The 26,828-nt window shown below is 40.4% G+C and overlaps 1 protein-coding gene across 3 annotated transcripts in view; it reads right to left on the reverse strand.

Annotated features, from left to right (window-relative positions):
- Positions 1–26,828, reverse strand: part of LOC144063680 (putative E3 ubiquitin-protein ligase HERC1) — a 50,238-nt gene that overhangs the window by 17,784 nt on the left and 5,626 nt on the right. For 2 of the 3 annotated variants that reach the window (XM_077585447.1, XM_077585446.1), the window contains exons 3-48: positions 25,487–25,582; positions 25,234–25,416; positions 24,950–25,162; positions 24,659–24,757; positions 24,488–24,584; positions 24,265–24,408; positions 24,058–24,185; positions 23,671–23,815; positions 23,418–23,589; positions 23,149–23,283; positions 21,791–21,956; positions 21,584–21,709; positions 20,229–20,456; positions 19,991–20,143; positions 19,294–19,426; positions 18,816–19,019; positions 18,535–18,738; positions 18,041–18,214; positions 17,610–17,724; positions 16,800–16,917; positions 16,534–16,720; positions 16,105–16,408; positions 15,994–16,027; positions 15,870–15,915; positions 15,030–15,268; positions 13,367–13,552; positions 13,162–13,282; positions 12,262–12,502; positions 12,029–12,198; positions 11,555–11,707; positions 11,369–11,466; positions 10,819–10,914; positions 9,978–10,145; positions 9,425–9,664; positions 9,259–9,342; positions 7,353–7,578; positions 6,997–7,279; positions 4,927–5,630; positions 4,211–4,424; positions 2,876–3,045; positions 2,316–2,399; positions 1,633–1,819; positions 1,435–1,562; positions 705–922; positions 376–635; positions 23–75 (exon numbers count right to left, since the gene is read on the reverse strand). In XM_077585447.1, the coding sequence (XP_077441573.1) occupies positions 23–75; positions 376–635; positions 705–922; positions 1,435–1,562; positions 1,633–1,819; positions 2,316–2,399; positions 2,876–3,045; positions 4,211–4,424; positions 4,927–5,630; positions 6,997–7,279; positions 7,353–7,578; positions 9,259–9,342; positions 9,425–9,664; positions 9,978–10,145; positions 10,819–10,914; positions 11,369–11,466; positions 11,555–11,707; positions 12,029–12,198; positions 12,262–12,502; positions 13,162–13,282; positions 13,367–13,552; positions 15,030–15,268; positions 15,870–15,915; positions 15,994–16,027; positions 16,105–16,408; positions 16,534–16,720; positions 16,800–16,917; positions 17,610–17,724; positions 18,041–18,214; positions 18,535–18,738; positions 18,816–19,019; positions 19,294–19,426; positions 19,991–20,143; positions 20,229–20,456; positions 21,584–21,709; positions 21,791–21,956; positions 23,149–23,283; positions 23,418–23,589; positions 23,671–23,815; positions 24,058–24,185; positions 24,265–24,408; positions 24,488–24,584; positions 24,659–24,757; positions 24,950–25,162; positions 25,234–25,416; positions 25,487–25,582 (7,927 nt within the window). The remainder of the gene's footprint in view (positions 1–22; positions 76–375; positions 636–704; positions 923–1,434; positions 1,563–1,632; positions 1,820–2,315; positions 2,400–2,875; positions 3,046–4,210; positions 4,425–4,926; positions 5,631–6,996; positions 7,280–7,352; positions 7,579–9,258; positions 9,343–9,424; positions 9,665–9,977; positions 10,146–10,818; positions 10,915–11,368; positions 11,467–11,554; positions 11,708–12,028; positions 12,199–12,261; positions 12,503–13,161; positions 13,283–13,366; positions 13,553–15,029; positions 15,269–15,869; positions 15,916–15,993; positions 16,028–16,104; positions 16,409–16,533; positions 16,721–16,799; positions 16,918–17,609; positions 17,725–18,040; positions 18,215–18,534; positions 18,739–18,815; positions 19,020–19,293; positions 19,427–19,990; positions 20,144–20,228; positions 20,457–21,583; positions 21,710–21,790; positions 21,957–23,148; positions 23,284–23,417; positions 23,590–23,670; positions 23,816–24,057; positions 24,186–24,264; positions 24,409–24,487; positions 24,585–24,658; positions 24,758–24,949; positions 25,163–25,233; positions 25,417–25,486; positions 25,583–26,828) is intronic. The other variant, XM_077585448.1, reaches the window with a different exon arrangement.

Consider the following 26,828-nt stretch of genomic DNA (forward strand, 5'->3'; position numbering starts at 1 on the left):
GTAATAAAGTACCCCTACTCACCATCAGAGGTGCTGTCCAAGCGGCCAATCAAATCACTCGTAAGGCCTTTAATCCTAAAGTTAATGAGGCAACAATATTGAGAAATCAGACTGGAGAGGGGGAGGCATGAAGAAAAAATCCAATTTCTAGCTGAAAGTAATAAAGTTGTGTGTCTGACAACTTGAAAGAACAAGCATCCACTTCTAATAAACACAAAAACCTAACGAAGGGATGGATGGAAGTCAAATGGGCACTGTCAATTTGTACAAATAAAGAATCCTTTCAAATAAAACAACTCATCCTCAATACTGTTGATTGCATTCTCTACTTTATGAGGGAGATAAGGTACATCATTTCCAGTGTTTTTGCTGTACCTTTCACTCCTGGAACTCGGATCATTGGTGTTGGCGGCGAGGTACTTTTCCCTGCAGGAAGTGCAGAGCAGGTAGAAGGGGAAGTTGGAGCCGCACTCTCCTTTGAACCAGACGTCCACGTAGGCGCCGGTGCTGTCGTAGCCCTTGCGTGCAGCGCTCTGGCCACAGCCGGGATGCCGGCGCTTGATGTGGTTGTTGAACTGCAAGGTGAGAGTGTTGCACAGCTCGCACTTCACCATCGGACTGTGTTCTTCACCGCTCTAATAAGGAAAAGACAAAAGTCGTTGTATTTAATAGCTTAGACGGATAATGTTGCGTTAATGCGTCACCTCTACTATGTGAAGAGTATCTCTCTCCAGGCTGAAGAAAGGGGTGAGCAGGTCCTCATAGGTCTCCTCGTGATACACGTCATCCATGAAGCCCAGCTCGGACTCCTCCTCCGTGGAGAACGGGTGCAACTCCACATACTCGGGCCAATCGCCTGAATTCTGTTGGTAAAGCTGTGGGATGGGGTTCGGTGACGGCAAATCTGAAGAGACTGGAATTCCTGTGAATTTAAACAAAGGGTAGAAAGGAAAATATTCAAACTCATTTGTAACCAATCAAAAACATATATTTTAGGCATCCATCTTATTGTTGTACTACCTGAATTGACTTACTGTTGTTTTACTAGTAGATCAAAATGGTTCCACAAGCGGACTGTGCTGTCTGCTGCTTTGCTACCCCACTAGTTAAAAATTGCTGCACTCCAAAGCATTTCTCTCTTGTGTTGTGTTTTTGATTTCAATAGCAGCCTATTTAGGCAGTAAACTAGTAGGGCTTGAAATTACTGTGCTATTTGGCTCCATAACAGTAAAAAATGGTCAATTATTTCTCTCCTGATGAGTTTTCAATTTTAATGGCAGCCTGTTTAGTCAGTTAATAGGGCTTGAAACAGCTCTGCTGTCTGCTGCCTTGCTCTTTACTCGGTCAAAATAGTTCCATACCAGCCGTTTCTCTCCTGGTTTAGGTTCCCTTTGAATTTTTTCTAACAGCCTGTTTAGGCAGTCTAACTCTGACCTGCTCTCCGAAAAGACGTCCTCTGAGTTGGGCCTGAACGCCGCCGCCTTGCTGGAGGAGGTCTGTTCCTTGTCAGGTGGACATCTAAGAAGTTCTCCCGTTCTATCCAGTCCAAACCGGGCAGCAAGCTGTCAAAATTTAGGTCAGTTGACGCAATGGTTTTATTTATAATGAAATAATGTTTCGTAAATTATAAACCTCTCTGTGGGTTGACTCGAGGGGCGTTCGGGGCACTGCACTGTCTCGGGCCCATCGGAGGTTGGCGTGTCAGGCTCTCCCTCATGCCTGGGTGATTCGGCGGTCTGCTGCTCATCCGTCAGAGGGTGCTCCAGCATCCAGCTGGCCAATACCTCAATGGTCCGAGAGTCCAGCTCACCTGCTACATCTACAGGAGTGGTTTGGAGTTTAAAAACACATCATGGAGTGTGAGAATGGATACAAAATGTGTATCTCGAGAATTTGGTTCAGAAAAAAAAAGGCAAATAATATTTTTTCCGATTGTCTCTGTCAATGAAAAGCATGCATCTGCATTGGTAACATTGTTCTTTAGATTGAAAAGTATTCTTCAGATTTTTCTCTTACATAATCTTCCCAAAATGTGTGGATTTTATTATTTATTTTATTTTATTTTTTAATTTCTGGAAATTTGGGATTTTTTGGGGGGGAGGGCGGAGGTTGAAAATTGGTGGATTAAGTTAAAATCACAAAATGCATTTCATTGAACTGTATCAATTAGTAGAACACTGACATCAGGCGGCATCCTTGTACTGTAACTCCAAAATTCATTACTTTTCAGGTGACAAATGCAGGACAAATATTGATGTAAGAAAGCATGTAAAGCAGACATTGTGGTGGCATCACACACAAAGCAGTAGCAATACCTGCTGCTTCCATGGCGCAGTAAATGTGTCTCATAGGGAATCCCATTTCAAGCAAGCGGCTGGTGACAAACATTTGTGTCCGCTCTGGTGGTGAGGGGGAAAAAGTGCACAAAAACAAAAACAGAAAAATAACTACAGTTTAATATAGGGAGGCGTTTATGACTTAATTTATAATATGAAAAAAGGTGATAAAGAAAATAATGCCGTCATATAAAAGCACAAACTGTGTCGACTTGCATTTGTGGGATGGTTGTAATATCAGAAGCGTGGGCTAAAATGTGACAAAAACATGCTATTTTTGAGGACCAAACACATTGAGTGTACATCAACAGGTTTGACTAACAACAGTGTCGTGTAAACAGAACAGTGACATTGAAAAAAGGCAGAATGACAGAGGAGCTTTACACTCACTGAGGAAAAAGTGTGAACTGGATTCTGTTACGGCTGATTTTACTCTCCTGATTCTACATTCCTGTGTCAACTTCACCTATTCTATATTAGTGTCGTCAAAAAAGATGACTTCTACAGGCAGCGTAAAAGGGACTTTCGCTTGTTCTTACCCAGGCTGCTTCGGGCCTGCGTGCTGCATGGACCAGGTTCCATAAAGCTGGTCTGCTGCTCTGTGAAGGCATCGCACGAGGCCGAACTGGCCAGGCTGAAGCAGGGGTGCAGCACAGGCGGGGTGCTAACCAGTCCGGTGAGCGTGGGGAAGCGAGTTAGCACCATGTGTCTGAAATTAGCCACATCACAATATGCATGCTTAATATGCCACAAGAAGTTTTCCTTTCTTTGCTTATGCAACGACCCCCCCCTCCCAATATATTGTTTATAACAGGGAGTCCTAAAGTGTGATACACGTAACACTAGCGGTTCGCTCAAATAGCATGAGATCATTACTTAAGGTTTACAATAATATCAAATATACTTTTTAAGAATGTTTTTTTTTTGACCACTTGGGCCTTTCTGTACTACTGTATTTTAATTTTAGTCATTAAGATGGTGGAGAGCAGAGTATTTTTGGAGTACTTGCAGCGTTATGTCATATCGTGACATTACCATATCATTACCCTGAGGTACTGAAATAAATGTAATATATTGATCAGCGCATAATCACAAGCAAACAAACATTGTTCTCAAAATTGTTATTCGTGGTATATTGTTCTTTCATATATCCACATACTAAATTGCTTTATCAAGATATCATTGACCATATTGCAGTAGGTACTAATATAAAATATAAATACTGCAAAAATATAAATGCACTATTGTCTAAACTTGTATTCTGATTAATGTTGTGTTTCTGTAATATGAATTAAAGAACAAAATCCACCCATTTTTAGCCATCTCATCTTGTAACTTGCTGTCGACCCTGAGCAACTGTGATGTCATAGCAAATAGCAAAATGGTCGCCCACTGAAATAGTTACAAAATGGTGGATTTTGCTGCTTAATTCATATTTCACAAACACAATGTTAATCAGAATGCCATATTTAGTAGGGGTGCTTACAACAGATTATTGCAAAGAAAATTTTGGGGTTGACTTCCTCTTTAAAACTTTTGATGAAAGTCTTTGTGACCATTTGCAACCTTGAACGAACCCTGATGAGAAATCAACATTTGCTACATTTGCAAACCTTTGCCGCTCAGTGAGATACAGGATATAGGAGTGGTACAAAAGTCGATACTCCAGAATTAGAAATACTGTCCGAGTATGTAGCTGTGCACAATAATGGGAAATATCAGCTTTCTTGATGGTAATGTAAGAAAAGTGAAAAGATTGCTTTCGGTAACATAATCGTAATTCTATATGAATTACGTCACAATAGCTAATGTGTGATATAATTCACATAAGTGAAGTAGTGCCATGATCTTGGACAGCAAGTTACTATACTCACTGGAGGAGGCTTATGGGTAGGAAAGGGTTAAACTGATCAAGACTGTCCGCCTGCAGGTTGGTCGGGAGCGACGAGGCCAGCTCTGTGTTGGACGATGACGCAGAGGCTCGGTTGGACTGGCCGAAAATGGCGGTGCCTTCCGAGCCGACGCTGTACAAAGAGACGGAGCTGGAAGACTTGGAAATGGGCTGGGAGGTGGAATGGTGGCCCGATTCTAGGAGGGAAAAAGACACAAGTTTGAGGCGTTCACTGAAAGTACTCTAAAGACTAGAATTGATGGTGATAAAGCTGTTGGATCAACTTTTAAGAACAAGTCCAATGAAGTAAACATTTTTAAAAATGGAACAGCAATTTTTTTTTTAAAGCAGACAAATTGTGCATTTTTTTCACTAGTACCAATAATATGTCTGTGAAATGCTTCCATCAATTATAGCTCACTTGTGCGGAACTTACACTCATTTGTGTGGCGTCAAATACAAATACCACCTTCCCCCACTTATACAACTTTGCCAAACCTTGGAAGATGTGCCAGTTATCATTAGCTAATGTTAATGCTAAAACTGTGCTAACACTACAGCTCTGCTAACCTTTCGGCTTTGATCGGGCTGCCATGTAGTCATTTTTGTTTTGAAATGGCAGATTTTCACCCAGTGTTGCTACCAAGTTATGGTGGGAGAAATTCAACTTGTGAAAGGTCAATCTAGCGGATCAGGTACCTTTGCGTTCTTTATCCTGTAGTCGACTCAGTGCGCCTTTGTAGATCATGATTTGAGCCCTTTCCAGGTCTGCCAGAGACACCCTCTGCTTTATGGGACAGGGTCGGACCGCCCACTTGACCATGCTCTGCACCACGTACTGCAGCACCGACTTCAGCTCGGCGCTCTCGTCCCATTGCTCGCCGCCACTCCCGCCGCCTTTGTCATGGTCAGCGCTGGGACTCGACGAGGTGGAATTCGGCTTGGGCCCGGAGAGCAAATCCGATAACTTCTCGCAGCTAAAAATGACAGCTAGGGATTTCAAGGCGCCGGTGAGAAGGTAGGAGACTTTGATGGCTCTGAGCTCCAAGGCGAAGGCATTTATTTTGGTTTGAGATGTTTGCAGAGGTCTGGTTGCCTCCTCTTGGACCTTTACAGTATCTTTGGTGGATGCCTTCTCATCGACTTCAACCTTCTTCCAGTCCTCTTCTGCAAAGCATGTGAGATCGTCTACCTCATCCAGACAGTACTGCGTCTCACCCGCCGCCAGGCTCTCCTGCGACAATTTCCCAGCGGCTGCCGCACGGGTCCCGAGCCAGCCGCGCTCCTCCAGAAACCCCATCAGGAAAATCAGATCCAGCAGCACTGTCGGTTTAAGCCCTCCCAGTCGTGCCACATCACAGCAGGTCGTGTTGCAGGGCTCAAGCGAGGCGATGGGCGTGTCGCTGGGTGACCAAGAATTCGTGGAGCTTAGTTATTCAGGGAAGGGTTGGCGAGAAGCCACAGAGATAGCGAGCGACACCGGGATGGATTAGTGGATTTACGAAGACAATTAGTAATCAGGGGAAGGAAAAACAGAAAATAATTAAATAGAATAGTCACAAGACAAGTGTTGTTGACACATTTAAGCAAAGACATTCAAATACTAGAGATAGGCTTTAGAAAGAGAAAGAATTTTGGATTTCTGGAATTTTATATGCTAATGTCTAGTGTAGTTGTAACAACTAACAGAAATGCAAAGGACTATGATAAATCAAAACTTTGTAATCATATTGAACAAACATTACAATTAAGACTGAAGGAAAGTTAATGTTTTGGGGTTCCCACAAACTTAGTGTTTTTGTGTTATACTTTTTGTATCACTCAATAAAAACACTTTGGTCGAGAACTTGTTTAAAGAGAAGAAATTTAGCTGCTCAGAACCTCAGGTCTTAAGAACTTTCTTTTTAAATAAATAAATATTCTTATGTCGTGAGGCAAGTGAATGGACCCATGATGGAAAATTAAGTGGATGTTTTCATCTGCTAAACTTGCTGCTTTGATGCCAACATGTTCATATTTCCCAAAAATAAGCAGCAGGTTAATGTAATTATCCAGACTAACTTTTTTTTCGTAGGAGCACAGTGGCCCCTAACCTGGAATTTTAGGAGTGCAAGTAGAAAATTTAGGGACACACACTGTAAGTTGACTTGCGGACTAAATATTCACTTCCTCATTTTCACTATATGACTGATAAATGGACTAAAGTGTGGAGCTGAAGTTTGTTTGCAACAAAAAATATTCAAGACTAGTATTATTATTTTTTTAACAAATCAGCAAATTTACTGTTCGCACAGGCTTACAAGTACATGAAAAATGGCTCAGATTTTAGGAACAAAATACCACCCTGATCAGATTTTTGTTAATCATTTCTTAGCTCAGGTATTACAACCTTTCTATGCAGCATTTTTGCATAAAAAAACCCATTATGTAACCATGATTAAAGACTGATAACACACAGTTACAGCACATACTGTAAAAAAAATAATGGCTGTTTTTTGCTGTTGAACTTGCTGCTTGTCCAAATTTCTCCAAAAGAATAAATTGTGTTTAAATGTAAAAATATTCAGCTTAGAGCTTTGGGTTCTGCTGCCTTTCTTTCTTCCCTAATTTTCTTTTTTTGTCAGGAAGAAAACTGTTGGAATTAAATTTTTGTGAGTATTAGGAATTTGGTGTTAGATATTATCCTGACAGAATTTGGAAAATTATATCATTTGTTGCAAATTTCTGATGTGCCCATCCCCATTATGAACTTTATTCGAGATACTGTACCTGATTGATAGGTCGGCCTCCTCCCACTGCAGCTTGGCCAGGGAGCTCCTCTCTTTCAGGACCCCCAGCAACACGCCCCTGCGCCCGCTGGGCTTGTGTAGACACAAGCCGCCAGCCCGGAGACCGCCATCCACGCCTCCGATCCAAGCCAGTACGGGCCACACTTCAGTGCACAAGGCAGCTAGCTTGGCCTCAGATAACAGGCTTTGATGAGGGTCTTCGGATGGATCTTTTTCACCGTCATTTTGCTCCGAAGTCAGCTCGAGGCCTTTGGATGCAAGTGCTATGGGATAAACCTTACAATGGAAGTGCTAAAACCTGATTGAAATGTTCAATAAGATGTGCTTGTAACTGACCTGGGGTGAAACGTCCCAAGTGGTCCTCCTTCAGCATGGGCCCAATGAGCTCCAAGTTGGCATGGATGTACTGGTTGATGTGTTGCGTCCACCGATCGCACTGGTGAAGCCGGCGCAGGAGGTGTACCGTGGACTCGATTAGGGCAGTGCTTTGCGGGCTGCACAGTGGCTCGCCAGGTAGCAAGTTACTGGGCATGCCTCGCATCTGGAGTTCCCCCAGTTTCACCTGTTAGGAATGCATTAGATTTAGTCTGTTTTATGTATCATGAATTGTGTGCTGATCGGTACAGCTGTGATCAAGTGGTTAAGATCACTGCTTGCAACTGTGAGAGATGTTGGTTCAAGTCATCAGCCAGAAGAATGCAGGCAAATATTCTTCCAGCTTTGTAACGTGTGGACTGACAGAACTACAGAGGATGTGACAATGAACCTGGCATGGTGACCTTGAGCAATACACTCATAACTTGAACTGCTTCCTGGATGTTATAGTAGCCCCTTGCTTCGATGTGTATCACTAACAGTGCATATTTGCTGTGTTCATTACTGTGATGGATTAAAGGCATAGGACAAATCTCATTAATATTCACGTATTCCTAAAAATAAAAATCATTCTTCTGCTTCTTTTTAAAATTTTGGTTGTTTCGGTTTATATACTCTCACAATACAGTAATTGTGTGACAATTGAACATACCAAAAACATACAACATGTGTTTGGAATTACATTTAATTTAATTATAATATAAATATTATTATGTGGAACACAATGTTTCATTATTTCTGATTTTTTTTAAATAAAATTTAAATAAAAACGCACTGCTTCCATGTGTTATTTTAAAATGTTCATATAAAATGTTTTTTTTGGCTAACAATAAATAAATAACTCACAAAAGTCACACACAAAAAACAAAAACAAAAATAATATATCTCAAAACGTGTGTTGTTTTTTTACGTCACATATGACTTCACTACAATATAACTATTATCCACACCACGCAGGTAATTAGTTTTACTTGCCCCGAACCAAAAACAAAACAAAACTATTTAGTGACTCATGTTATATCATCAATCTCCCCAAAAAGCATGTTTTATTTAAAGTTGAAACACCAAACTGATTTTTGTTGTTTTCTTGTTCAAAAAATACCTCAACATTTAGAGATAATGTATAATGTCACTGTCCAACAAAAAGCAAATCGTTTCAATTTGTGTGTGTGTGTGTGTGTGTCTATGTTTTTGTTTTTTTTAAATATGTATTTTTAACCAAATCACCCCCAAAAATGTGTTGTTTATTTGCTGTTAAGACTTGAATTCCCCCTCAGGGGATAAAAAAAAAAAGGTCTAAAAAAAACCAGCAAGAAGCAATGCTACATTTCATGACATTTACAAATATATAAAAAATATATTATTATAATATATATTTTTGCTGTCCAATGAAATACGTGTCAAAACACATGGATTTTCTTTCATTTTATTTGTAATGTATCAGAAATGTTTGAGTTAAATTTATTTAAAGGTACATTGTGCAGTTTAAAAAGGTAATATTAAAACTTTTTCTACATCATGCATGCTCCACCAATGTCCAGATGAGTACGAAGAGCCCTGACTATTTTACTCTGCTTCCCTTTATAGTAGAGTGTGCGAACCCTCACACTCCACAGATTCTTTGGGGAGGGGAGGGACGGAGTTTTTCTTACCTCATTTGAAGTCATTCATTTGTCAACTGTAGCTGTCGCTTTAAGATTGTGCACGTACTCGCACACGCACCATGAATGAGCCTGACACAGATGCTCCAATGTAAACCAACATAAAATACTTTAACCAACCCTTAATAAAAGGTATCCTTATGCTACAGTCATACCAAAAATATTAATTTAACCGGTCAATGTTAGCTTAAAAAAATATTAAGTACCTTCTCTCCTGGATTGCTGCTGTAGAATAACACACAAGGATACAGCTCAGAAGCAACCACACCTTCAAACGCCAACTTTGGTTCCTGGCATAAATAAACACATAAAGAAACTGAAAAATGTTTCCCAATAAAATGGAGTGATGCTATAAATACTCCATAAGCAAACCTTGTCATTTTTAGCGAACGACACAGTGTGAGCCTCCATGTCCAGGACGCATGTGATGGTGTCGCCCTGGGTGAAAGACGGGAGCGTGCGGACCAGCTCACCGCCATGGTACAGGTTGCCGCTGTAGGCACGATACAACCACATGTCGGTGGTGGTGTGGTGGTTGTAATCGCGGACGGGCCACCGTGACACACCCACGCACGTGCCCTCGTTGCCTCTGTGTTCTTTAGCGATGTGGAACTGACGGAGGCGGGGAAAGTCAGTTACCCACCACAAAATGTTGAATTTTTTTCAGTGTACAGCATTAGGGATGTAGTCGAATAGTCACCGATACCACTAGTACTTTTGATACAAAAAAAACAAAACAAAAACAATGACAGATAATTTTAAAGAAAGACCTATATATCCCAATATAGCACTTTTCCTTAAAATGTATGAAATTATTTTGATTCCTAATTCCTAGATCCTGATCGTAATACCCACAAGGGGCGGGGCCATTACTGGTAAAAATGGTATAAATAAGTCGTTTTCATGGCACAGTAAGTGTGATTACCTTCCAAATGAAACATCCAGAGGTGATGGCTGTGGTCGCCAGGCCATAACCTTTTCCACCTGTTCCGTGCGAAAGGATGTTGCCGCTCTCCAGTGAACAGCACGTTATCTTATTTGGGTCGAAGGAAAAATCTCCGATGGAAATACATTCGTCATTGCTGCCGGGATTCTACCACAACAAAAAACAAAAAGCACAGACTTACAGATTTATCTAGGGAATCTCCAAAGTCGAAAAAAAACAAAAGTTCAGTTTGTAGTTTGACTTTTAACACGTCAGACATTAGCAAATGTCATGAAGGGTGGGCAAAGTACTGTACTTTTATTTATGAAATAACTTGTTAATACATTATGATTAGATTAAATCCCAAAGTAAAATAAAAAAATGGGCATGATTTATCATATTGTTAAAATAAAAACTTGTATCTGTTTAATTCATTATTTTTCCTAAACCGAGTTAATATAAACTAATTGTATTCAACTCAATTATTAATTTATCTCATTATACAATTTCTCGATTTCTTGTAAATAAAAAAACTATGCCATATTAGTAAAATAAAAAAAAATATATCTGCATTTTTATTTGAAAAAAACATAAGTATATAAATACAAAAAATTGCAATAATTATCCAATATATTTATTTTATTTTATCAATATATTTATAATCCATCAAGGGGAACGTCATCTCACTCGTTGCAGTATTGGAAAGCACCACAGCATATTATTACTGTTCGGTAGAAGATTACTATACTATAATTGCAATATTGCTCCTTATTAATGGCTCACAAATTGTTTTTAAAGGGGTTAAAAATGACTCTTGTATCCAGATTTTTGACAGATTTACCTCAGAATCCTTTACAGTCGTCTCCTTATGGGTCGCGTCATCCAAAGGCTCCTCCCACATGTAAACAGACATCAGCTGAAAGAGTTGTTTGACAATCTACAAAAAAAGGAAATAAAAAAAGAAGTAGTAAATATAGGCAAGGTTTTCAGACCAACATGGCACAACATGACCACAAACGTACAATTGTTTACAATTACTTGTGAACAATATACCTAACCAACTAAGGAACTTGTTAACAAGCCAACCAGTTAAGGGGATACCAAGCTGGTTAATTAATATAAAAATTAACTAACCAGAACGCTACCCAACTTGCTAGTTTTACAGTTATCTAACGACTCGCTAGCAAGTTTTGTAGTTTTTCCTACATTTTAATGTAGCAATCCTCTTTGTTGTAGTTTAAGTTTTATTTGGCGCATACTGTATATATCAGTAGAATAGTTATTTTTATTTTGTACTGTATAAATAAAGTTCCCACTTCATCTGCAGTTGAGTAACTAACTGCCATCCGGTGATTACATGAGCACATACTGAAATTCCCATGTCCTCCTACCTTCTGAACATGTTCAGGCTCAGAACAAGCAGGCAACAGTCGTTCCAAAACATGGAAGGCTAAGAGCTTAGTACGAAGGTTCTGGAAGCATGGTGATCCTGGTGAACAGTCACATTTTACACACATTATACAAAATAATATAATAAAAAAATTATGTAATTTGTTCTTCATTTGTAGTGTAATTACCTAAAGAGGACTTGTAGGAAATAATGTCCATGAGCGGGTCAACCCACTTGATGAACGAGGAGAGTGTTTTCATTACTCGAGAAGACAACACCCGCCTGAGGAACACCAAGAAGTCGGCAAGCTGACATTCAAGCGCTCGGCTGCTTTCTGATGCTGGAAGAGTACACATAACAAATCACTGTAAGTCTGCATATAAAAATGTTTTACAAGTAACTTAACAATAACTCCAAGTTACACTTTATTGTAAATCAAAAGAAGAGGCAAGTTAGTCAATGCTTAACTACAAGAAAATCCTAGGTGAAATTTGCACATGACAATTATGTACAGGAATTTAATGGTTAGCTACCAATCTAAATACTCAACTAGATAACCAATTAATATTTCAACTACTCAACTGGCATGGTAGCTACTTAACTAACAAGCCAACAAACTAGCTTATTAACAAAAAACTATCTTGATTGACTCAATCCACACCTTTCAAGCTCAATCCGTCCTCCTCCGCCTCCTCCATCATTGTTGTCTTTGCTGATGCACTCTCTGCCACTTGCTGCTGACGGAATGCTCGCAGTACATTTTGGAGATGCTGGCACATTACCTCCATGAGCGAGTGGGAAATCTCAAGAGGGAGCAGATCCTCACAGGAGCTGAAAGTGCACGGCTATTTAGGTCAACCTGGTTCCTTCCTCAAAGGAAATTTTAAATCTCACCTGGAAGTGACTGCAAGGATCTGCAGCAAGCGCGTACATGCCAACTTGACGGCGCCACTCAGTAGTGGACATCCTGATGTGGAGATGGCGAGCCAGCCCTGGTTCATGAGGGCACAGCTGTTGTCGGTTAGCGTACAGAGCAGCTCCAGGATGCCGTGCTTGACTACTAGTACCAGGTCCACCGGCTGGTAGCTAAAGTTCAGTGCAAACATGGTGGCCAGCAGGAGGTGTTGGCATGAACCTGACGACGGAAAAGGACAAAATTACTGAGTGACCAGGAAGGAAAATAAACAAAAACATTCTGCATAAATCAGAACAAGAACACGTTCAGGCCTCTGCTAAGGCTGAAATTGTAACTTAAATAAACATCTACAATATAGTTCACTAGTTGATTGTTGCCTCACAGATGATACCCTGCAAGTACGCGTCAAAATATACATCTGGTGAAAAAATCTCTTGTATCTTCCGCTAACAATCTAGGCCAAACCTAGCTCCTCCAATACACACAATGCTTGTTTCTCAGTGAGGATGCATCATTTCAACATACATATGACACCAATGTACTACTTTCCCTATAAGACAAGGCTTTGGCCTCATCTTGAGGCATCTAGATGAGTTTTTCAGTGGCTATCCAAGAATAGATTCTACAGAATGAAACGCAAATAGGTGTATTTGTGAATAGTGAACCACAAATATGCAAGAAATTACTATATAGTTTTGTGGGATAATTACCAGTATCATGAATAGGAGTGACTCACTATAAAAAGATAAAAACAAACAAACAAACAAAACAATGAATTTACTTGAGGGTAATAATTGAGGTCTACTAGAGCAGGGAGTATATCAGAAGATTTATATGAACAAATAAGCAACATACTTTAACTGACAGAGGTAACAAACCTGTTTTTGTTTTTTCATGCAGGACCCTCTGTCTAAGGACGTGCACCACTTGCTGATAAAAAGCATGTGCTGCATATTGCAGCTCCCTTTGCTTGTCAATAGCAGCTGAATTGGTTCCAGCCTGGACGGGAAAAAAAGCATTAAGTATTAATCCAGAAGTGACTTGCAAGCAATGGTGACTTCAGCATGACCACTAAATGTATACCGTGTAATGGCGCATCTCGTAATGAGCGCCTGAGTGTGAGCCCATGATTTGAGTTCCCAAGGCAAAGCAGCCAGACAGGAACTGGAGCTGCACTGACTGCAACAAGGTGGGAAAATGCGGAGAGCAGTTCTTCTCCTCCATCTTGGACAGGAAGGATGACATCTGACGGAAGGCCTCCAGGCGCATCTGACCAAAGCAGACACTTTTATGTTAGTTGAAAAAAAAAATGGTTGACTCATGCTACAGGGAGAGTAGGGATTTAATTTTAAAAAGTTAACATACTGTATGTACAGTATAGTATTGTCCTATACAGTGTTATTCACATATTCTCATTTTGCTATTTGAAAATTCCTCTATTTGATGATTTTTGTAGGAATTTATGCCAAAGCCCTGTCTAATTATTGCTTTTGCGTCATTCTGTGGCAGCTTGGTGCAAAGATGCTTTCTTCCGTGAGGTGAAGAGCTTCCTTTAGTGAGGCTATAGCCCTGTCTAACAGAAAAGTAGTGTTTTGCTGCCATGTTGTGGCATCAAAAGGCAATAACAAACCTTTTCATCAGTCCGCTTATATGCGGAACGTCACGTGGCTGAACCCGAAAAACAGGTTAACGGACTTCCTGTGTATGTTGTGCTAACGAACATAACTACAAGTTAATGACATGATGGTCTGAAACTTGAACTTGAACTTGCTCAAATGTTGTCACTGGTGTCTTCGTACAAAAGGTATAAATATATGTACAGACGCTCCCCTACTTACGAACATTCGAGTTACGAACAACGGTACATACGAACATGTCTGCGCGTACAGTATGTCGAAAAATGTTCGGAAAGAGATGCTGTAAGTTAGATTTTGTATGCGCGCCTTTTTCCGAGTAGTGCTTCTTTCCGCCGCTAATACCGACGCTTGGCGCTGTGAGAGCTCATTGGAGGCTGAGCAACGTGTCAAGGAGGAGGAGGAAGAAACGCCGGTCCCCATGAAGGAGGAAGTAACTTTTGAAGCCGATTCCAGCGACGACGAAGACCCTCTCATGATATAAAATCCTCCTCTTCCTCTTCCTCCTCCTCCATCATCTCCTCAAGCATCGAGTACATCTTCCAAAAGTAAGTTAAACTTAATTTTATTTATCTTATTACGTACATGTACATACTGTGTGTGTCTCTCGCTCTCTCTCTCTAACATACGTAGTACAGTACAGTACTGTACGTATTCTCTCCATTTTATTAAAAGTTTTTTTCAGTACAAACCAATGCAGGTTACTTGTACAAGCCTTAAACATACTTATATAAACCTTCAATATACTTATATAGGCTTTAAACATAAATTATAATACAAAATATAGCACTGAAGCAACTTACGAACAAATTCACCTTACGAACGATCGCTCGGAACGTAACTCGTTCGTAAGGTGGGGAGCGTCTATATATCATTTATTTAGACAAATATGATAAAAATATACAAGAACAAACTCTCCGTAACTTAAATCTAAAGCTTCTCCCCAACAAATAAAGATCTTCAAACAGCCGAGTCGTATCACCGATTAATATAAGAAAGTTTATTTTACAACTGGGTGATTTTTTCAGAAAATAGCTGATGGGTTCCACAGAAAAAAAAAGCAAATATAGTAGGTGCATTTGATAATAGACGAGGCTTTACTGTATACATACCTCAGCTCTCTGTTGCTGTTGCAGGATGGCAAAGACAATAGCTTTGGGATCAGCCTCATGGAAAGCCTGGGTGGGCACTGTCAACTGGAGCATGTTCCCGCACACAAACTGGAGCGCCTGGTCCAGGATCAGCTGGGTGTTGTCGCCAAAGTGGGTCGTGACCGGGTAGGTTGGGCTGATGCACTGACGCAGACGATCCCAAGCGTCTTTCATGACATCCAAGGAGCAGAGGGGCAAGCCTGGAAGCAAGAAAAACACTATCAGCTACTCAGATTATATTTTGCTACCTTTGAGTATGACAACAAAATGTCAGCTTGGAAGGGGAAAAACATCAACTTTTCAAATGATATTTTTGTTATATATGAGAATAAAAAAAACATTCAACACCTAACAAATGAGTTATATAGCTAACTGACCAAATACCAAGCTATTTGTATGTATTTGTAACAACAGTGACGGGGGTGGGGGCTGGACAGACAAACGCGTGTGCTAAAGCACATCTCGTGGTTGAAAGCAGAAGGCTGTGCAATCAGCCACATGAACGACCAAACATAATATGCTGACTTTGTGGTCAGCGGCGGAAGGCAGAGGGGATTCAAGGGATAGTGTTGCAGCATCGTTAATGGATGAATGTCAAACAATCTGGCAATCACATCCATAAAGCCTTAATAAGTGGGGTGTAACTGACTGTTGCTGACGGACAGTCTGTGACATATTTAGCTAACAAGTTAACTAACCAACTACATGATAGTTAAACTGACTTATTATCTAGCTAATAAAATTAATAAACTAGCTATCATTTTAACTATGTAGCTATGAATTCAAACATACAGTACTTACCCATCTTATTCTTGTATGATCCCAGGGATGTCTTTGACTGGTCAGACTATATGAAAAATGTGTGATAAGAGGAGTCAAACAACAATTTAACTTAAAAATAAATACATAAATAAGTGACATTTACCTGCTGCCTGAGACTAAAAGACTGTGGAGCTGGCCTGGAATGTTCATTAACGTCAACACAGTGTGAGAAAAGTGCATTTAAAAACAAATTAAACATTAACATTGATTTTACCTGGTGCTAGCGTTGGATGCCTGACTCTCTTCCTTCTCTCTGGGTTCTGCCCAGGCAGGGCAGACTCCCAGTAGTAGGAAGAGGCAGCGGGAGACGAGAAGACGGCAGGTGGCGGGGAAAGGCAAGTTCTCCTCCTCCGACTCTCTCCAGTTATCCCACTGGTGTCTGGGATTGAGCTCTCTGTGGGGGCTGACCGGGCTCTCCACAGTGCCGGGCAGTGTGGAAGTCCCAAAGGACTCGTACACGGTCATGTTCTGCTGCACCTGCATGGCCTCGCGTGTTGCCATGAAGGACTCCAGGACTTCTGTACAGAAAGGAATGTTGTTGTGATTAAATCTAAAATTCTACAAACGCTATCATTCAATAGTGGTACAATAAACCAGAACACAAACCAGTACGCATGGGATATGAGGGATCTAGTTCTCTAACCTGTAAGATCTATGTGATTGCTGCCCAATGATTCCTCCACTGCATCACCATGGTCCTGGTTGTGGTTGGCTTCAGGGGGCGGCGGTACCTGCACCTCCCGGCTGCATTGACCTACAGACAACTGCTCGCTTTCTTTCACCACAAGAGCTCCAATCTCCTCTGACGCAGGACTCTGACACTGAGAGCTCTGCCAACCAACAACCAAAACAACAATATTAAATGTATCCGTTCACGGTAATAAGTGTATTCATCCAAAGTGGTAGTACCTGTTTGGCAGCGGCGAGCACCTGCGAGGTCCTCGGAGAGTTTTTGTGGGCCAACAGAGATTCTCTGATTTTATAGACGCTTTCAAAGACATCTAACAGCTTCTTGCAGGGCTCATATCTGAATGACAACACATCATTAGCATCTCTTTGCTTTGCTGTAAACATTATCAATATACACTCACATCCATATACACACACATACACACATATATTGTAGCAGTAGAAGTGGTAGTGGCAGAGGCAGTAGCAGTAGTAGTGTGTTACCGCTGGTGGCCACCTTTTTTAATTACCTTCTTTATAACATGCTAAAGAAGGTGCGGTAATGCACCAAAAGTATTCACCAAATGAAAGTAGAAGAAGAAACGGAATTAGACGCAGTCATCTCTAGTTCAGCATGTGGCGGATGTACACCACTAAAAGGCACAATAACACACACCAGGATTCTTTTCTACCTTTGGCCAAATTGTTTGGCAGGGGGTTCTAGTTTAGGTAAGCCATTTTAAACTAAAAAGAAAAAAAACGTTTCCATAGTTAAATGTGGAAGTTTTGAATCAAACCGGAACTCGGTGACTGCCGTGAATCAAGTATTACAAATGAAACCATAACAAAAACATTAAAAGGAAAAAAAACAATTACAAATAGGAAACTAAGATGCACTGTTTGGTCTACCGAATTGTGTCCAGAGGGTATATATTCCTCGAGACGTGAGTGATAATATTTTAAAACCTCATTACGACATATGCTCTTATTAAAGCGTTTTTTGTACATATGATGTCCATAAAAGCAATATGAGGACACTGTGTAACTGACCTGTCCTGCCAGCAGGCTTTATCTGGTATCCCGGTGTGCTTCAGAAGTGCTGCCAAGCTGCAGCGACAGACGGCCTCCAGCAAACCGTCACACGAAGACCCTCCTCTCTCCCACTCTGCTCTCACAGCGACAAAGACCATTTTGTGCCAGGACAGAAAAGTGATTGGCTAACCTGAACTGACTAAACTTGCGTTTGGGGTGTCCCAACCAGATATATAGGCTACCCCAAATGATTTTATTTTAAAATGTTCTTCAAAAAAGAAATTCTAATATCTGTCGATGAGAGGGATAAATCAAATGGATGTTGTAAAATGTTTGAGCCCATTCTGGCTTTTGCCACCCGGAAGTACACGTGACATTGTGGTGAAATGTCCTATAATGCTTCATCACCACAAAGTAAAAAAGGAAAAAATGGCAATCAAATAATGTACCTCGGCCAAGAGCGTACTCCTCCATCTTCTGTAGTAGGCACCCAGCAGGTCCTCTAGAGGATCCCAGCGCCACCTCAAGTAACGTCAGAGAATCCTGGTTCAGGCTCAGCTCGGAGAGCCTTGAATCAATGCCGCCCAGCAGCACCGCCTCAGTAAGCCATGCTATGCTGGAGTCTGGAGGACAAGCATGACCATGACATGGGTAGTCAATTACACCTTCTTTCTTGGAAACAAAATGACATTATTGGTCAAATGAAACTATTATATTATTATTGTGCTTTTTAAAGTGGAATTTAAGGATTTTTGCCAATGATAAAACATACAAATATTTTTTTCTAAAAAAGTATGGTTTTTTTTGTATCTTTACATTATGATCAATATGAAAAGTTCTATTCAATTCTACTTACGTTTGTAAATGATTTTGCATTTTTTGTGTGTTCATAAGACAACTCTGTAAGCAGTAAAATGGGGAGGAAACAGAACACTTAACCTACCAAGCTCCTCAGAGTCCATCTCAAGGCCATTCCGGAGGAGCAAGTTCGATAGCCAGAACTCTGAAGTTCTCTCCTGGGGGGAGGGTGGAAGGCCTTGCATCATCCCGCCAAGGCAGCGTCCAACTGCTAGTGCTACAGAGCGCTCCAGATCCAACAGCCAAAGCCATGTGCACTCCTCCTCTTCCTCCTGGTGTTCACTTTTATCTAAGTGATTATGTCGCTGGTCAGCATAGGTGATAATTTAATGAACTCTACAGCATATTAGCGCAAAGACCACAGACCTGAGGGGAATGTTGAGGCCTCTACCTCCAGCTCTTCGTCCTCAAGTACGCCCGTCTCTGGCAGCAACCGGTTGAAACTGTCCAGATCCTCCAACAAGTCCAACAAATGGTCAAGCAGAGGCTGGACTGTGCTGAGGGGCAATAGCAGCAGCGAGTACATTACCTGACACAGTAGGCTGCCTGCCATGGAGTTGTACAACACCACTGGACAACAGAGAAGGGGGAAAGGGTGAATAAGAATGGACCATAAGAGAAATCCGCCAAGAGGACATTTCATAGAAAATTGGCAAGAATGTCAGAAATTTGATTTTATTAAGGCACCTGGGAATGGTGTTAAATTGTCAAAAAAGTGCACAACATTTCTCCTAAATATTCCATTTTGCTCAAATGCCAGACACCCAAGTGGGTAAAAGTGGTATTGATGGATGGATGGATAGATGGATGGAATCCCTTCAAATGGCTTTAGGCGTGTTCTTACTGTGAAGCTTCTTCATCATCTGCATGTCCACAAAGCTGTCCTTCAACAGCTTGGTTGACCTCCTCAGCGTCTCTGCGGCGCATGAGAACATCAAGTGAAGATGCTCACGCAGTAATTTTACACTGCTGTCATCCTAAAAGGCAGTAAAAACAGCAGTCGTCAACGTGCGTAATCAATCAAGTTAACTACTGCAATCTTATTATTAATGTAAATTAAAAAAATATATATCATTTTCTGCAATCCTATGTCATATTTTTTTCAGGAAACAAATGTAATCCATTTAGAATACATTCTTAGCCTGCCCTTCAAAGCCATAAAATTACAAGAATTAAGTCATATTTTTCTAAGAATTTTTTTTTGCAGTGGGAACTAATGTCATAATGTGAATAATGCGATTTCCCAGAGAAAATCTTGGAATCCAATGAGAATAACATCACAATTTTACCTGTGCCGAAGTTTTTAATTCATGAGATTATGATTTTTGTTCATTTATTAGAGGGGAAGAGGGACCAAGCATCTGTCATATATAATAAAATAAGAGAATAAGGGAGTTTTGTTCGGCAAACAAGAGCAGATCCCATTAAATGAATAAGGCAAATTTGCAAACATCAAATAATGACTATGCAGGGGTTCGCTCACTGTAATCCCTGACAGGGAAATGCAACTCAAACTCTGCTGTAGATTCCGTACACAGTACCTCGGGGCTAAAGTAGATGTAGCAATGGGCAAACATGTGTTTGTGAAGTCCGGAAAGAAGCTGGTGAAAGTGTGAGGGAGGCTCAGACTCTCGTTGACTATCACTTGACAGCAGCTTATCACTGTTTTTCTCCAATTCACCAAATGCTCGCTCCTATATGAACACGCACACAACACTGTAGTGAGGCATAGAAATCCCTTTGTCGTTGCTTTCAAAGGAAAACAGCGTTTGTTCATACCGTGTAAAATCCAATACTGAGCAGAAGGGTTCTGAGAAGCACCTCTGCTAAGTGAAATGGGTCATATGCTTCGGATGAGGAAGAGGAGGAGGAGGGCGGTCGGGAGGATGGGGCGGGCGTCAGAGGTGGCACGAGATTTGCCACGTCTCCAAAATTGCTGTAGCCCAGCAGGGACGCCATGTGACTCTGGTCTTGGAGGCTGCTGAGGACCATGTCCAACTGCAGACGCTTGAAAATGCACATGAACAGTAAACAACCTTAGAATATTAGAACATTTTACTCTGCAAACATTAATTTAATCTCATATTAATGCAACCATTTGCTTAAAATTTGACCTTTGTCTTAGATATGTTTTTCTCATATTTAAACTTTTTTCCTCTAAGAATATATATTTAAAAAATTGTTTTCCCCAAAAATATGATTTTAATCTTATAATATTGCAACCTTTTTCAAAAAATTTTTTTTAAATTAAAATAGACATGCAGTAAGCCATTTTGGGGCCAAAAATAAAAGACTTTCAAGATAATAATTAATTCATTGTTCAGAGGTGGGTAGTAATGAGTTACATTTACTCCATTATATTTACTTGAGTAACTTTTTGAATAAAATGTACTTCTAAGAGCAGTTTTACCACACAATACTTTTTACTTTTACTTGAGTAGGTGTGCAAAGAAGTAATGCTACTCTTACTCCGCTATATTGGGCTACTAGAGTCGACCCCCCTCTCCAGGCCAAAGCGATTAAAGTATTACTTTGGTACAGTCTTTTCCACAAAGCTTCTAGGTTTTGTTAGGTTTAATAAAGTGTTGATGTTTCTTCGACTTCGAAATGTACAGTTTTTTGGGTGGTATTTGACAGCACCTCAAGCATAGTCAAAGGGAAACTGAAAATGAACATTTGTTTTTGCTTCCTTCCCAGTATAGCTACTGATGAGCCTCATCTGAAGTTGGTTTGTTTGTGTTTAACTTTAGTTGACTTTTCTCTTTAAAGATATGACTGTAATCTCATGAATTCAGATGTGGTCCCTTGAAGAAGGCACCGTCAAGGCTGAGAACATTTATGCGGAGAAGAGCTGCTTTCTCACACATTTTTCTGTCACAACTCTGAGTCATTTGCACAAACTGCCAAACAAAACTGAACTGGTGGTGTGATTTTTGCATAATCTCTCCAGAATATTCTACATAGACTGCATGATGCCTTTAGGGTGAAGTGTAATGAAAATTTCCCGCAGGCACACTACGAAGTCTTCCCTGAAGGCTATTATAGCAGAATATTTGGTAATTATTCCACATTTCCTTCTATTTGTATTCAATGTGGGTGTACTACTTGTCCATATAGAACACAATTGCACTTACTTGCCCTTTAGACAGAACATTTAGACTCTGCGGGCCCTGAGGTAAGAGGGATAGGAGCAACTCTGTCCGTTCCCTCAATGGAGGCAGGAGCAGCGAAGCGCCAATGGTGAGCGTGTTCATAACCGCCTGTACACATGGACGCAAAGACAAATGGATATAATGTATGCCCTACATTCATTCGTATAGCATCATGACAAGCAATAGTACCTGTTGTATGGAGTCAGGCATGTTGGTGTCAATGAGTCTGAAGAGCAGGTTCCGGAGGGGCCTACCCTGAGCTCCCAACACCATAGCACCGGTCCCCCCAGCATGAGCCAGGGACAGATGGACAGAGAGCAGCTTCATGCACAGCAAAATGAATTGATGATGCTCCCTATGGCAACATATAGAGAGAGACTGAGTGCTGCTTATGTGACCGCATCCGGCCTTCCACGTCATTTTATATGGCCTGTGAAAGCTTGCCACAATTATTCTTTGACTTCTGTTGAAAACTAGCCATCAAAATGCTAATAACCAATGGAGAAATTAGCATTCTCACACAAAACAGGTGAGATTGTGGTTCTTAAACCTTTTACACCAAGTACTACCTAAAAATAGTATCTAATAATATTAAATTAAAAGCGGCTTACAATATTTTAAAACTATAAATTATATAAATAAATAAATACTATAAATGTAAAAAAATTTTACTAATGGATTATCTGGATGAAATGATTTTTTTAAAGACAGTTTAAACCACAAATAAAAAAAAACAACTTAAAAAAATAATTCTATTAAAATGTAATGCACAAAAAAAGAAAAAAACGAGTACACATAAAGGTCCCATGATACACCTATTTAAATTTATTTTTATTTTTTTATCAGGTTTGCTAGAAAATTTGGGTTGGAAATGCCCTGCATGGCCTTTTAAAAGCAATTCGAAAAGCTTTCCTAAACAGCTAGCACATCAAACAACTGGATTTATCATTAATATTTGATATGTAAAGAAGCTTTACTCTGAAAGGATCAATGTTCTCCTTAATTTAAATATGAAAAACAGCTTTGCTCTGATAGGTAGTATGTTATATCTTAGCATTTTCATTGCAAATGTCAAGTTACCAAAAGCAGAATACAGGTGAGCCATGGCCCTTGACGTTCGCAATGCGAGCCTGAGGGCACTATGACGTGAATTTCAGTCAGACAGCAGAGGGTGGCATAATCTCAAAATGGAAGCCCCCGGAGAGGGAGGAAAATGGGTGGATTAATCTGCTAGTCTTTCTAATCTTTAGTGGAGGCACATAGAATATGCTATTGCAAAGAACATTTTTGGCTCGAGTTGCCCTTGTAAGTACCAAACCAAGATTTTCCGTGTACTGCTACATGCCAATTTCAAAATGTTGCCATGTGAACCAGGCTTAAAAAGTCTCACAAGCTCTCACTCACATAATGATGCTTGGGTCTCCAAATTCTGTTTGAGGCATATTTTTTCAAAATATTTTTTGTTGGAGTAAACTGTATGTTGATTCAACTCAATAGACAGTGGACACAATTCTTAACAATCAATTCATATATTACAATGCACATACTGTTTAGATAAGAAAGGCGCCGGGGGAGCGTCACCCCCGATGCCGTCACAGTAGCTTTCGAGGAAGCTGCGCAGGTAAGTGAAGGTGCTCTCCTCCAGGTCCACACAGAAAGGCCTATGCCATGCCACCAGCTGCCTGGCAAAAGATACACAACATCACTTACTAACTGATAGGTGTCACTATAAGTTAAGCGCGGAACATGAAGTAAGGTTTTTTTTTTTTTTTTTTTACATTTTTACCAATTCATAAAACGTGAGAGAGGTCTTTACCTGTCAGTTGGTACTGCAGTCCAAGCCAAGCTGTGGGAAGTTCCTGCCGTGATCTGCTGAATGGACACCCCTTCCAGACCAAGCACTTTCTTGGGTTTGGTAACTGGCGTGGAGGTGTGGCCTTGTCCACACTGGCCCATTGTGTTGTTGCCCCAGGCGTACACTTCGTTCTCTGCGTACAAAGCAATACAACACACTCACGAGAATTGCGTAAAGAAGTAATGAAAGAAATTCTGGTCAATATTTATCGTACCGTGCGACAATGCCAGGCAGTGGCTGTCCCCGCATGAGATGTCAATGACCTTGGTGATGCTTAGGTCCTCTATGAATCGGGGTCTTAGGGACGTGGTCTCGGATGACCCGCACCCTAAACATGAGCCACAGCCCCATGCGAACACCTTGAATGAATCACACAAATAGAGGTGATCTTTCTATCATCTGGCTGTAGGATTTTTGTAGATTTTTGTCAAGTCATCAGAACAATGAGTCGATTTCAGTCCAAGTCACAATGACACACCTTGTTGTGGAAACTGCATACATATCAAGATTTACTAATCCAATACTGTACCGAACTGAATTCTGTATCCAATATCTCTTTGCTTCTCTCAGTATTTCAACCTTGCCAAAGCCTAACTCTCACCTGCCCCGCAGACGTGAGCGCTAGAGACGATTGACTCCCAGCACACACTTTCCTGATGATGCATCCATGCAGGGCTTCTATGATCTTGGGTCGATATACGCGGTTAGTGTCGCCGTGGCCGAGTTTACCTGCAAGGGCGGCAGCTATGTTAGGGCACAAAAGCCACAGTAATGACACCAGATCTGTTTATTGTGATAAATAGTATACCATTGTCGCCTCCTCCGAACGACCACACGGTGCGTCCGTCCTGAGCTACGGCGATGGTGTGCGAGCTGCCGCACGCCACCTGCCCGACGCCGCTGATGTCCTTCACCAATGTGGGTGTGTTCCGGCTCTGGCTGTCACTATGGCCTGCGAAGTAAATGGGGAACAATAGCGGATTGTTGCTAGTAAGTATGCTACAAGGATTACGGTAAAACAAGACTCGCACCAAGTCTGCCAAAGTCCCCTTCGCCCCACGTGTACAGCTCGCCATCGTTGGTCACGGCAGCACTGTGCCTGTAGCCAGCAGACACACACACGACAACCTGAAACAGAGGCAGTAAAATTGCATTTCAAAATGTATCATTGATCAATTTCTCCAAAAAGTGTGTTTCCTCACTTTGCCTGACAGTGGTCCTTGGATCATTTTGGGGTATTTCTGTGTAGCACTGTTGCTGTGACCCAGTTTCCCGTATTCTCCGTCACCCCAGCTGAACACCTTAAAGAAGTATTTTGAAAATCTCACGATTAATACAATGAACACATTTCAAATTATTATTGCAGTGAACATTGAGTGGTACTTTGACTTACGAGTTTTATACACCCCATGACCAAGATTTAACTGAATTTACTTGAAAGTCAAATTAATCTTCCCCATTGAAATGAACTGAAATATCATTCATCTTCTTACCTCTCCCTCCATGGTGATGGCCAATGTGTGACCGTCCGATCCCTTTGAAGAGGACACCTTCTTCATGTTCCTGTGGGGCTCCAGCACCAGTTTCTTGGGCATGGACTGGTTGTTGGAGTCGCCCAGGCCCAGGCGGCCGTAGCTGCCTTTACCGCATGCCTTTACGGCGCCATCTGCCGACACGGAGAAAGTACAGTACTGGCCGGCTTCAATCTGAAAGAAGGGCATAAAATGGACGCGATTAGGATTGTTTTGGCCTGGTCTGTTATAGTGTTAAGCCGCACCATTTGGGCGTCGCTGAAGCCCTGCGTGGGTTTAGGCAGCAAGATTTTCTCCAGCGTTCCTTCCGCCAACTGATGACTGCTGTTGCTGCCCCACACATACACCACGACGGCTTCGCTGTTGGCGCCGTGAGTGTCTGCGTCGGCGCTGCAGGAGCACAGGCAGAATGATGCCAGGTTACAGATCTGCAAAAAAGATAGAGAGGGAGAGAGTGAACTCCTGAAAAACTTTTGGTATAAAGACCGACTTTTATACCTCCTCGAAGAGACACAGGGCTGCCTGGGAGAGACGGCAAAGTCCGTCCGTGTCCTTTTGGAGCACTGGAATGTTGACGGCATCTCCACGGAAACCCTGGAAGATATGTTGTTGTTACAGTATAGTATTTCTTCCATGAATGAAGTCTTCTTTGATGATTATACTTACTGTAAGAGTTTTTACATATTTGTACTTACTATTTTTCTGACATATTTTTACTTTTACTTTGTTACACGCCCTTTTGAGGTAATGTTTAGAAAAAGACCTCAGGGGATTCATAAAGCGACAAAGGCGGCTGCTGCCACTGGAGATTCATGGCTTAGATAAGAAAATGAAGAAACGATGTAGTGTGCTAGGCACAGCAGAATCACTCATCGGGATTGATCACACCACAGGCCTTTTAAGAGATTGGCCGCCCACAATTTCAGGAACACCTGCATAATCTAAATCTAATGAGATCTAATCCAAATGCTACATCAACAATCCTACCGAGACAAAGATAAACCCTTGCTGTCAGAGATATTAAATAATTATTTTAACTGTGGTTTGGAGCTGCACTACATCTGACTGAGCGCTGATTTGTCCTATTTTAGATTTAGATTTAGACCATAAATTAAAAAAACAAAATACGCAATAAGCAATTTATAATATTTAGAATACTTTTAGAACAAAATATATATTTTAATATATTGGAATAAAAAAATTAAAACATTTTTTGCTATAGTTAAAGAATAGTTTAAATACTACTGTATATATATTTTAAATAAAACTTTAATTTTCAATTGTTATTTTCAATAAGCAATTTATAATATTTAGAATACTTTTAGAACAAAATATATATTTGAATATATTGGAATAAAAAAAATGTAAAAAAAAAATTCTATAGTTAAAGAATAGTTTAAATACTACTGTATGTATTTTTAAAATAAAACTTTCATTTTCCACTCCATGTTTAGAACTAAGTATCAGTACTCTTCTCCACATTTAATAGTATTGTCTAATATGTTTTGGGAATAAAATGTTGGAAACATGTTCTACTTTGCATGTTTTTAATATACTAAAATAAAATAAAAACACATATCAAAAATAGTGTTTTTTTTTCAGACACATTTTACAATATTAGAACTATTTCTCTCAAATATTTTTAAATCTGCATATTTTATAACATATAAAATATTTAATAAAAAAATGATTCTTAGATATTTACATAAATTATTGAACACAATTAAACATTGGAAATTTAATTTAATTTAATGTTTTTGAAAACATTTTCAAAAAAATAAATATTATAAATAGTCATTGCGTTTTCTTCATATTTACGAAAGTAAATTAGCCACGTGAG

This window comes from Vanacampus margaritifer, chromosome 14, assembly GCF_051991255.1.
Source record: "Vanacampus margaritifer isolate UIUO_Vmar chromosome 14, RoL_Vmar_1.0, whole genome shotgun sequence".
In the NCBI taxonomy this organism is placed as follows: domain Eukaryota; kingdom Metazoa; phylum Chordata; class Actinopteri; order Syngnathiformes; family Syngnathidae; genus Vanacampus; species Vanacampus margaritifer.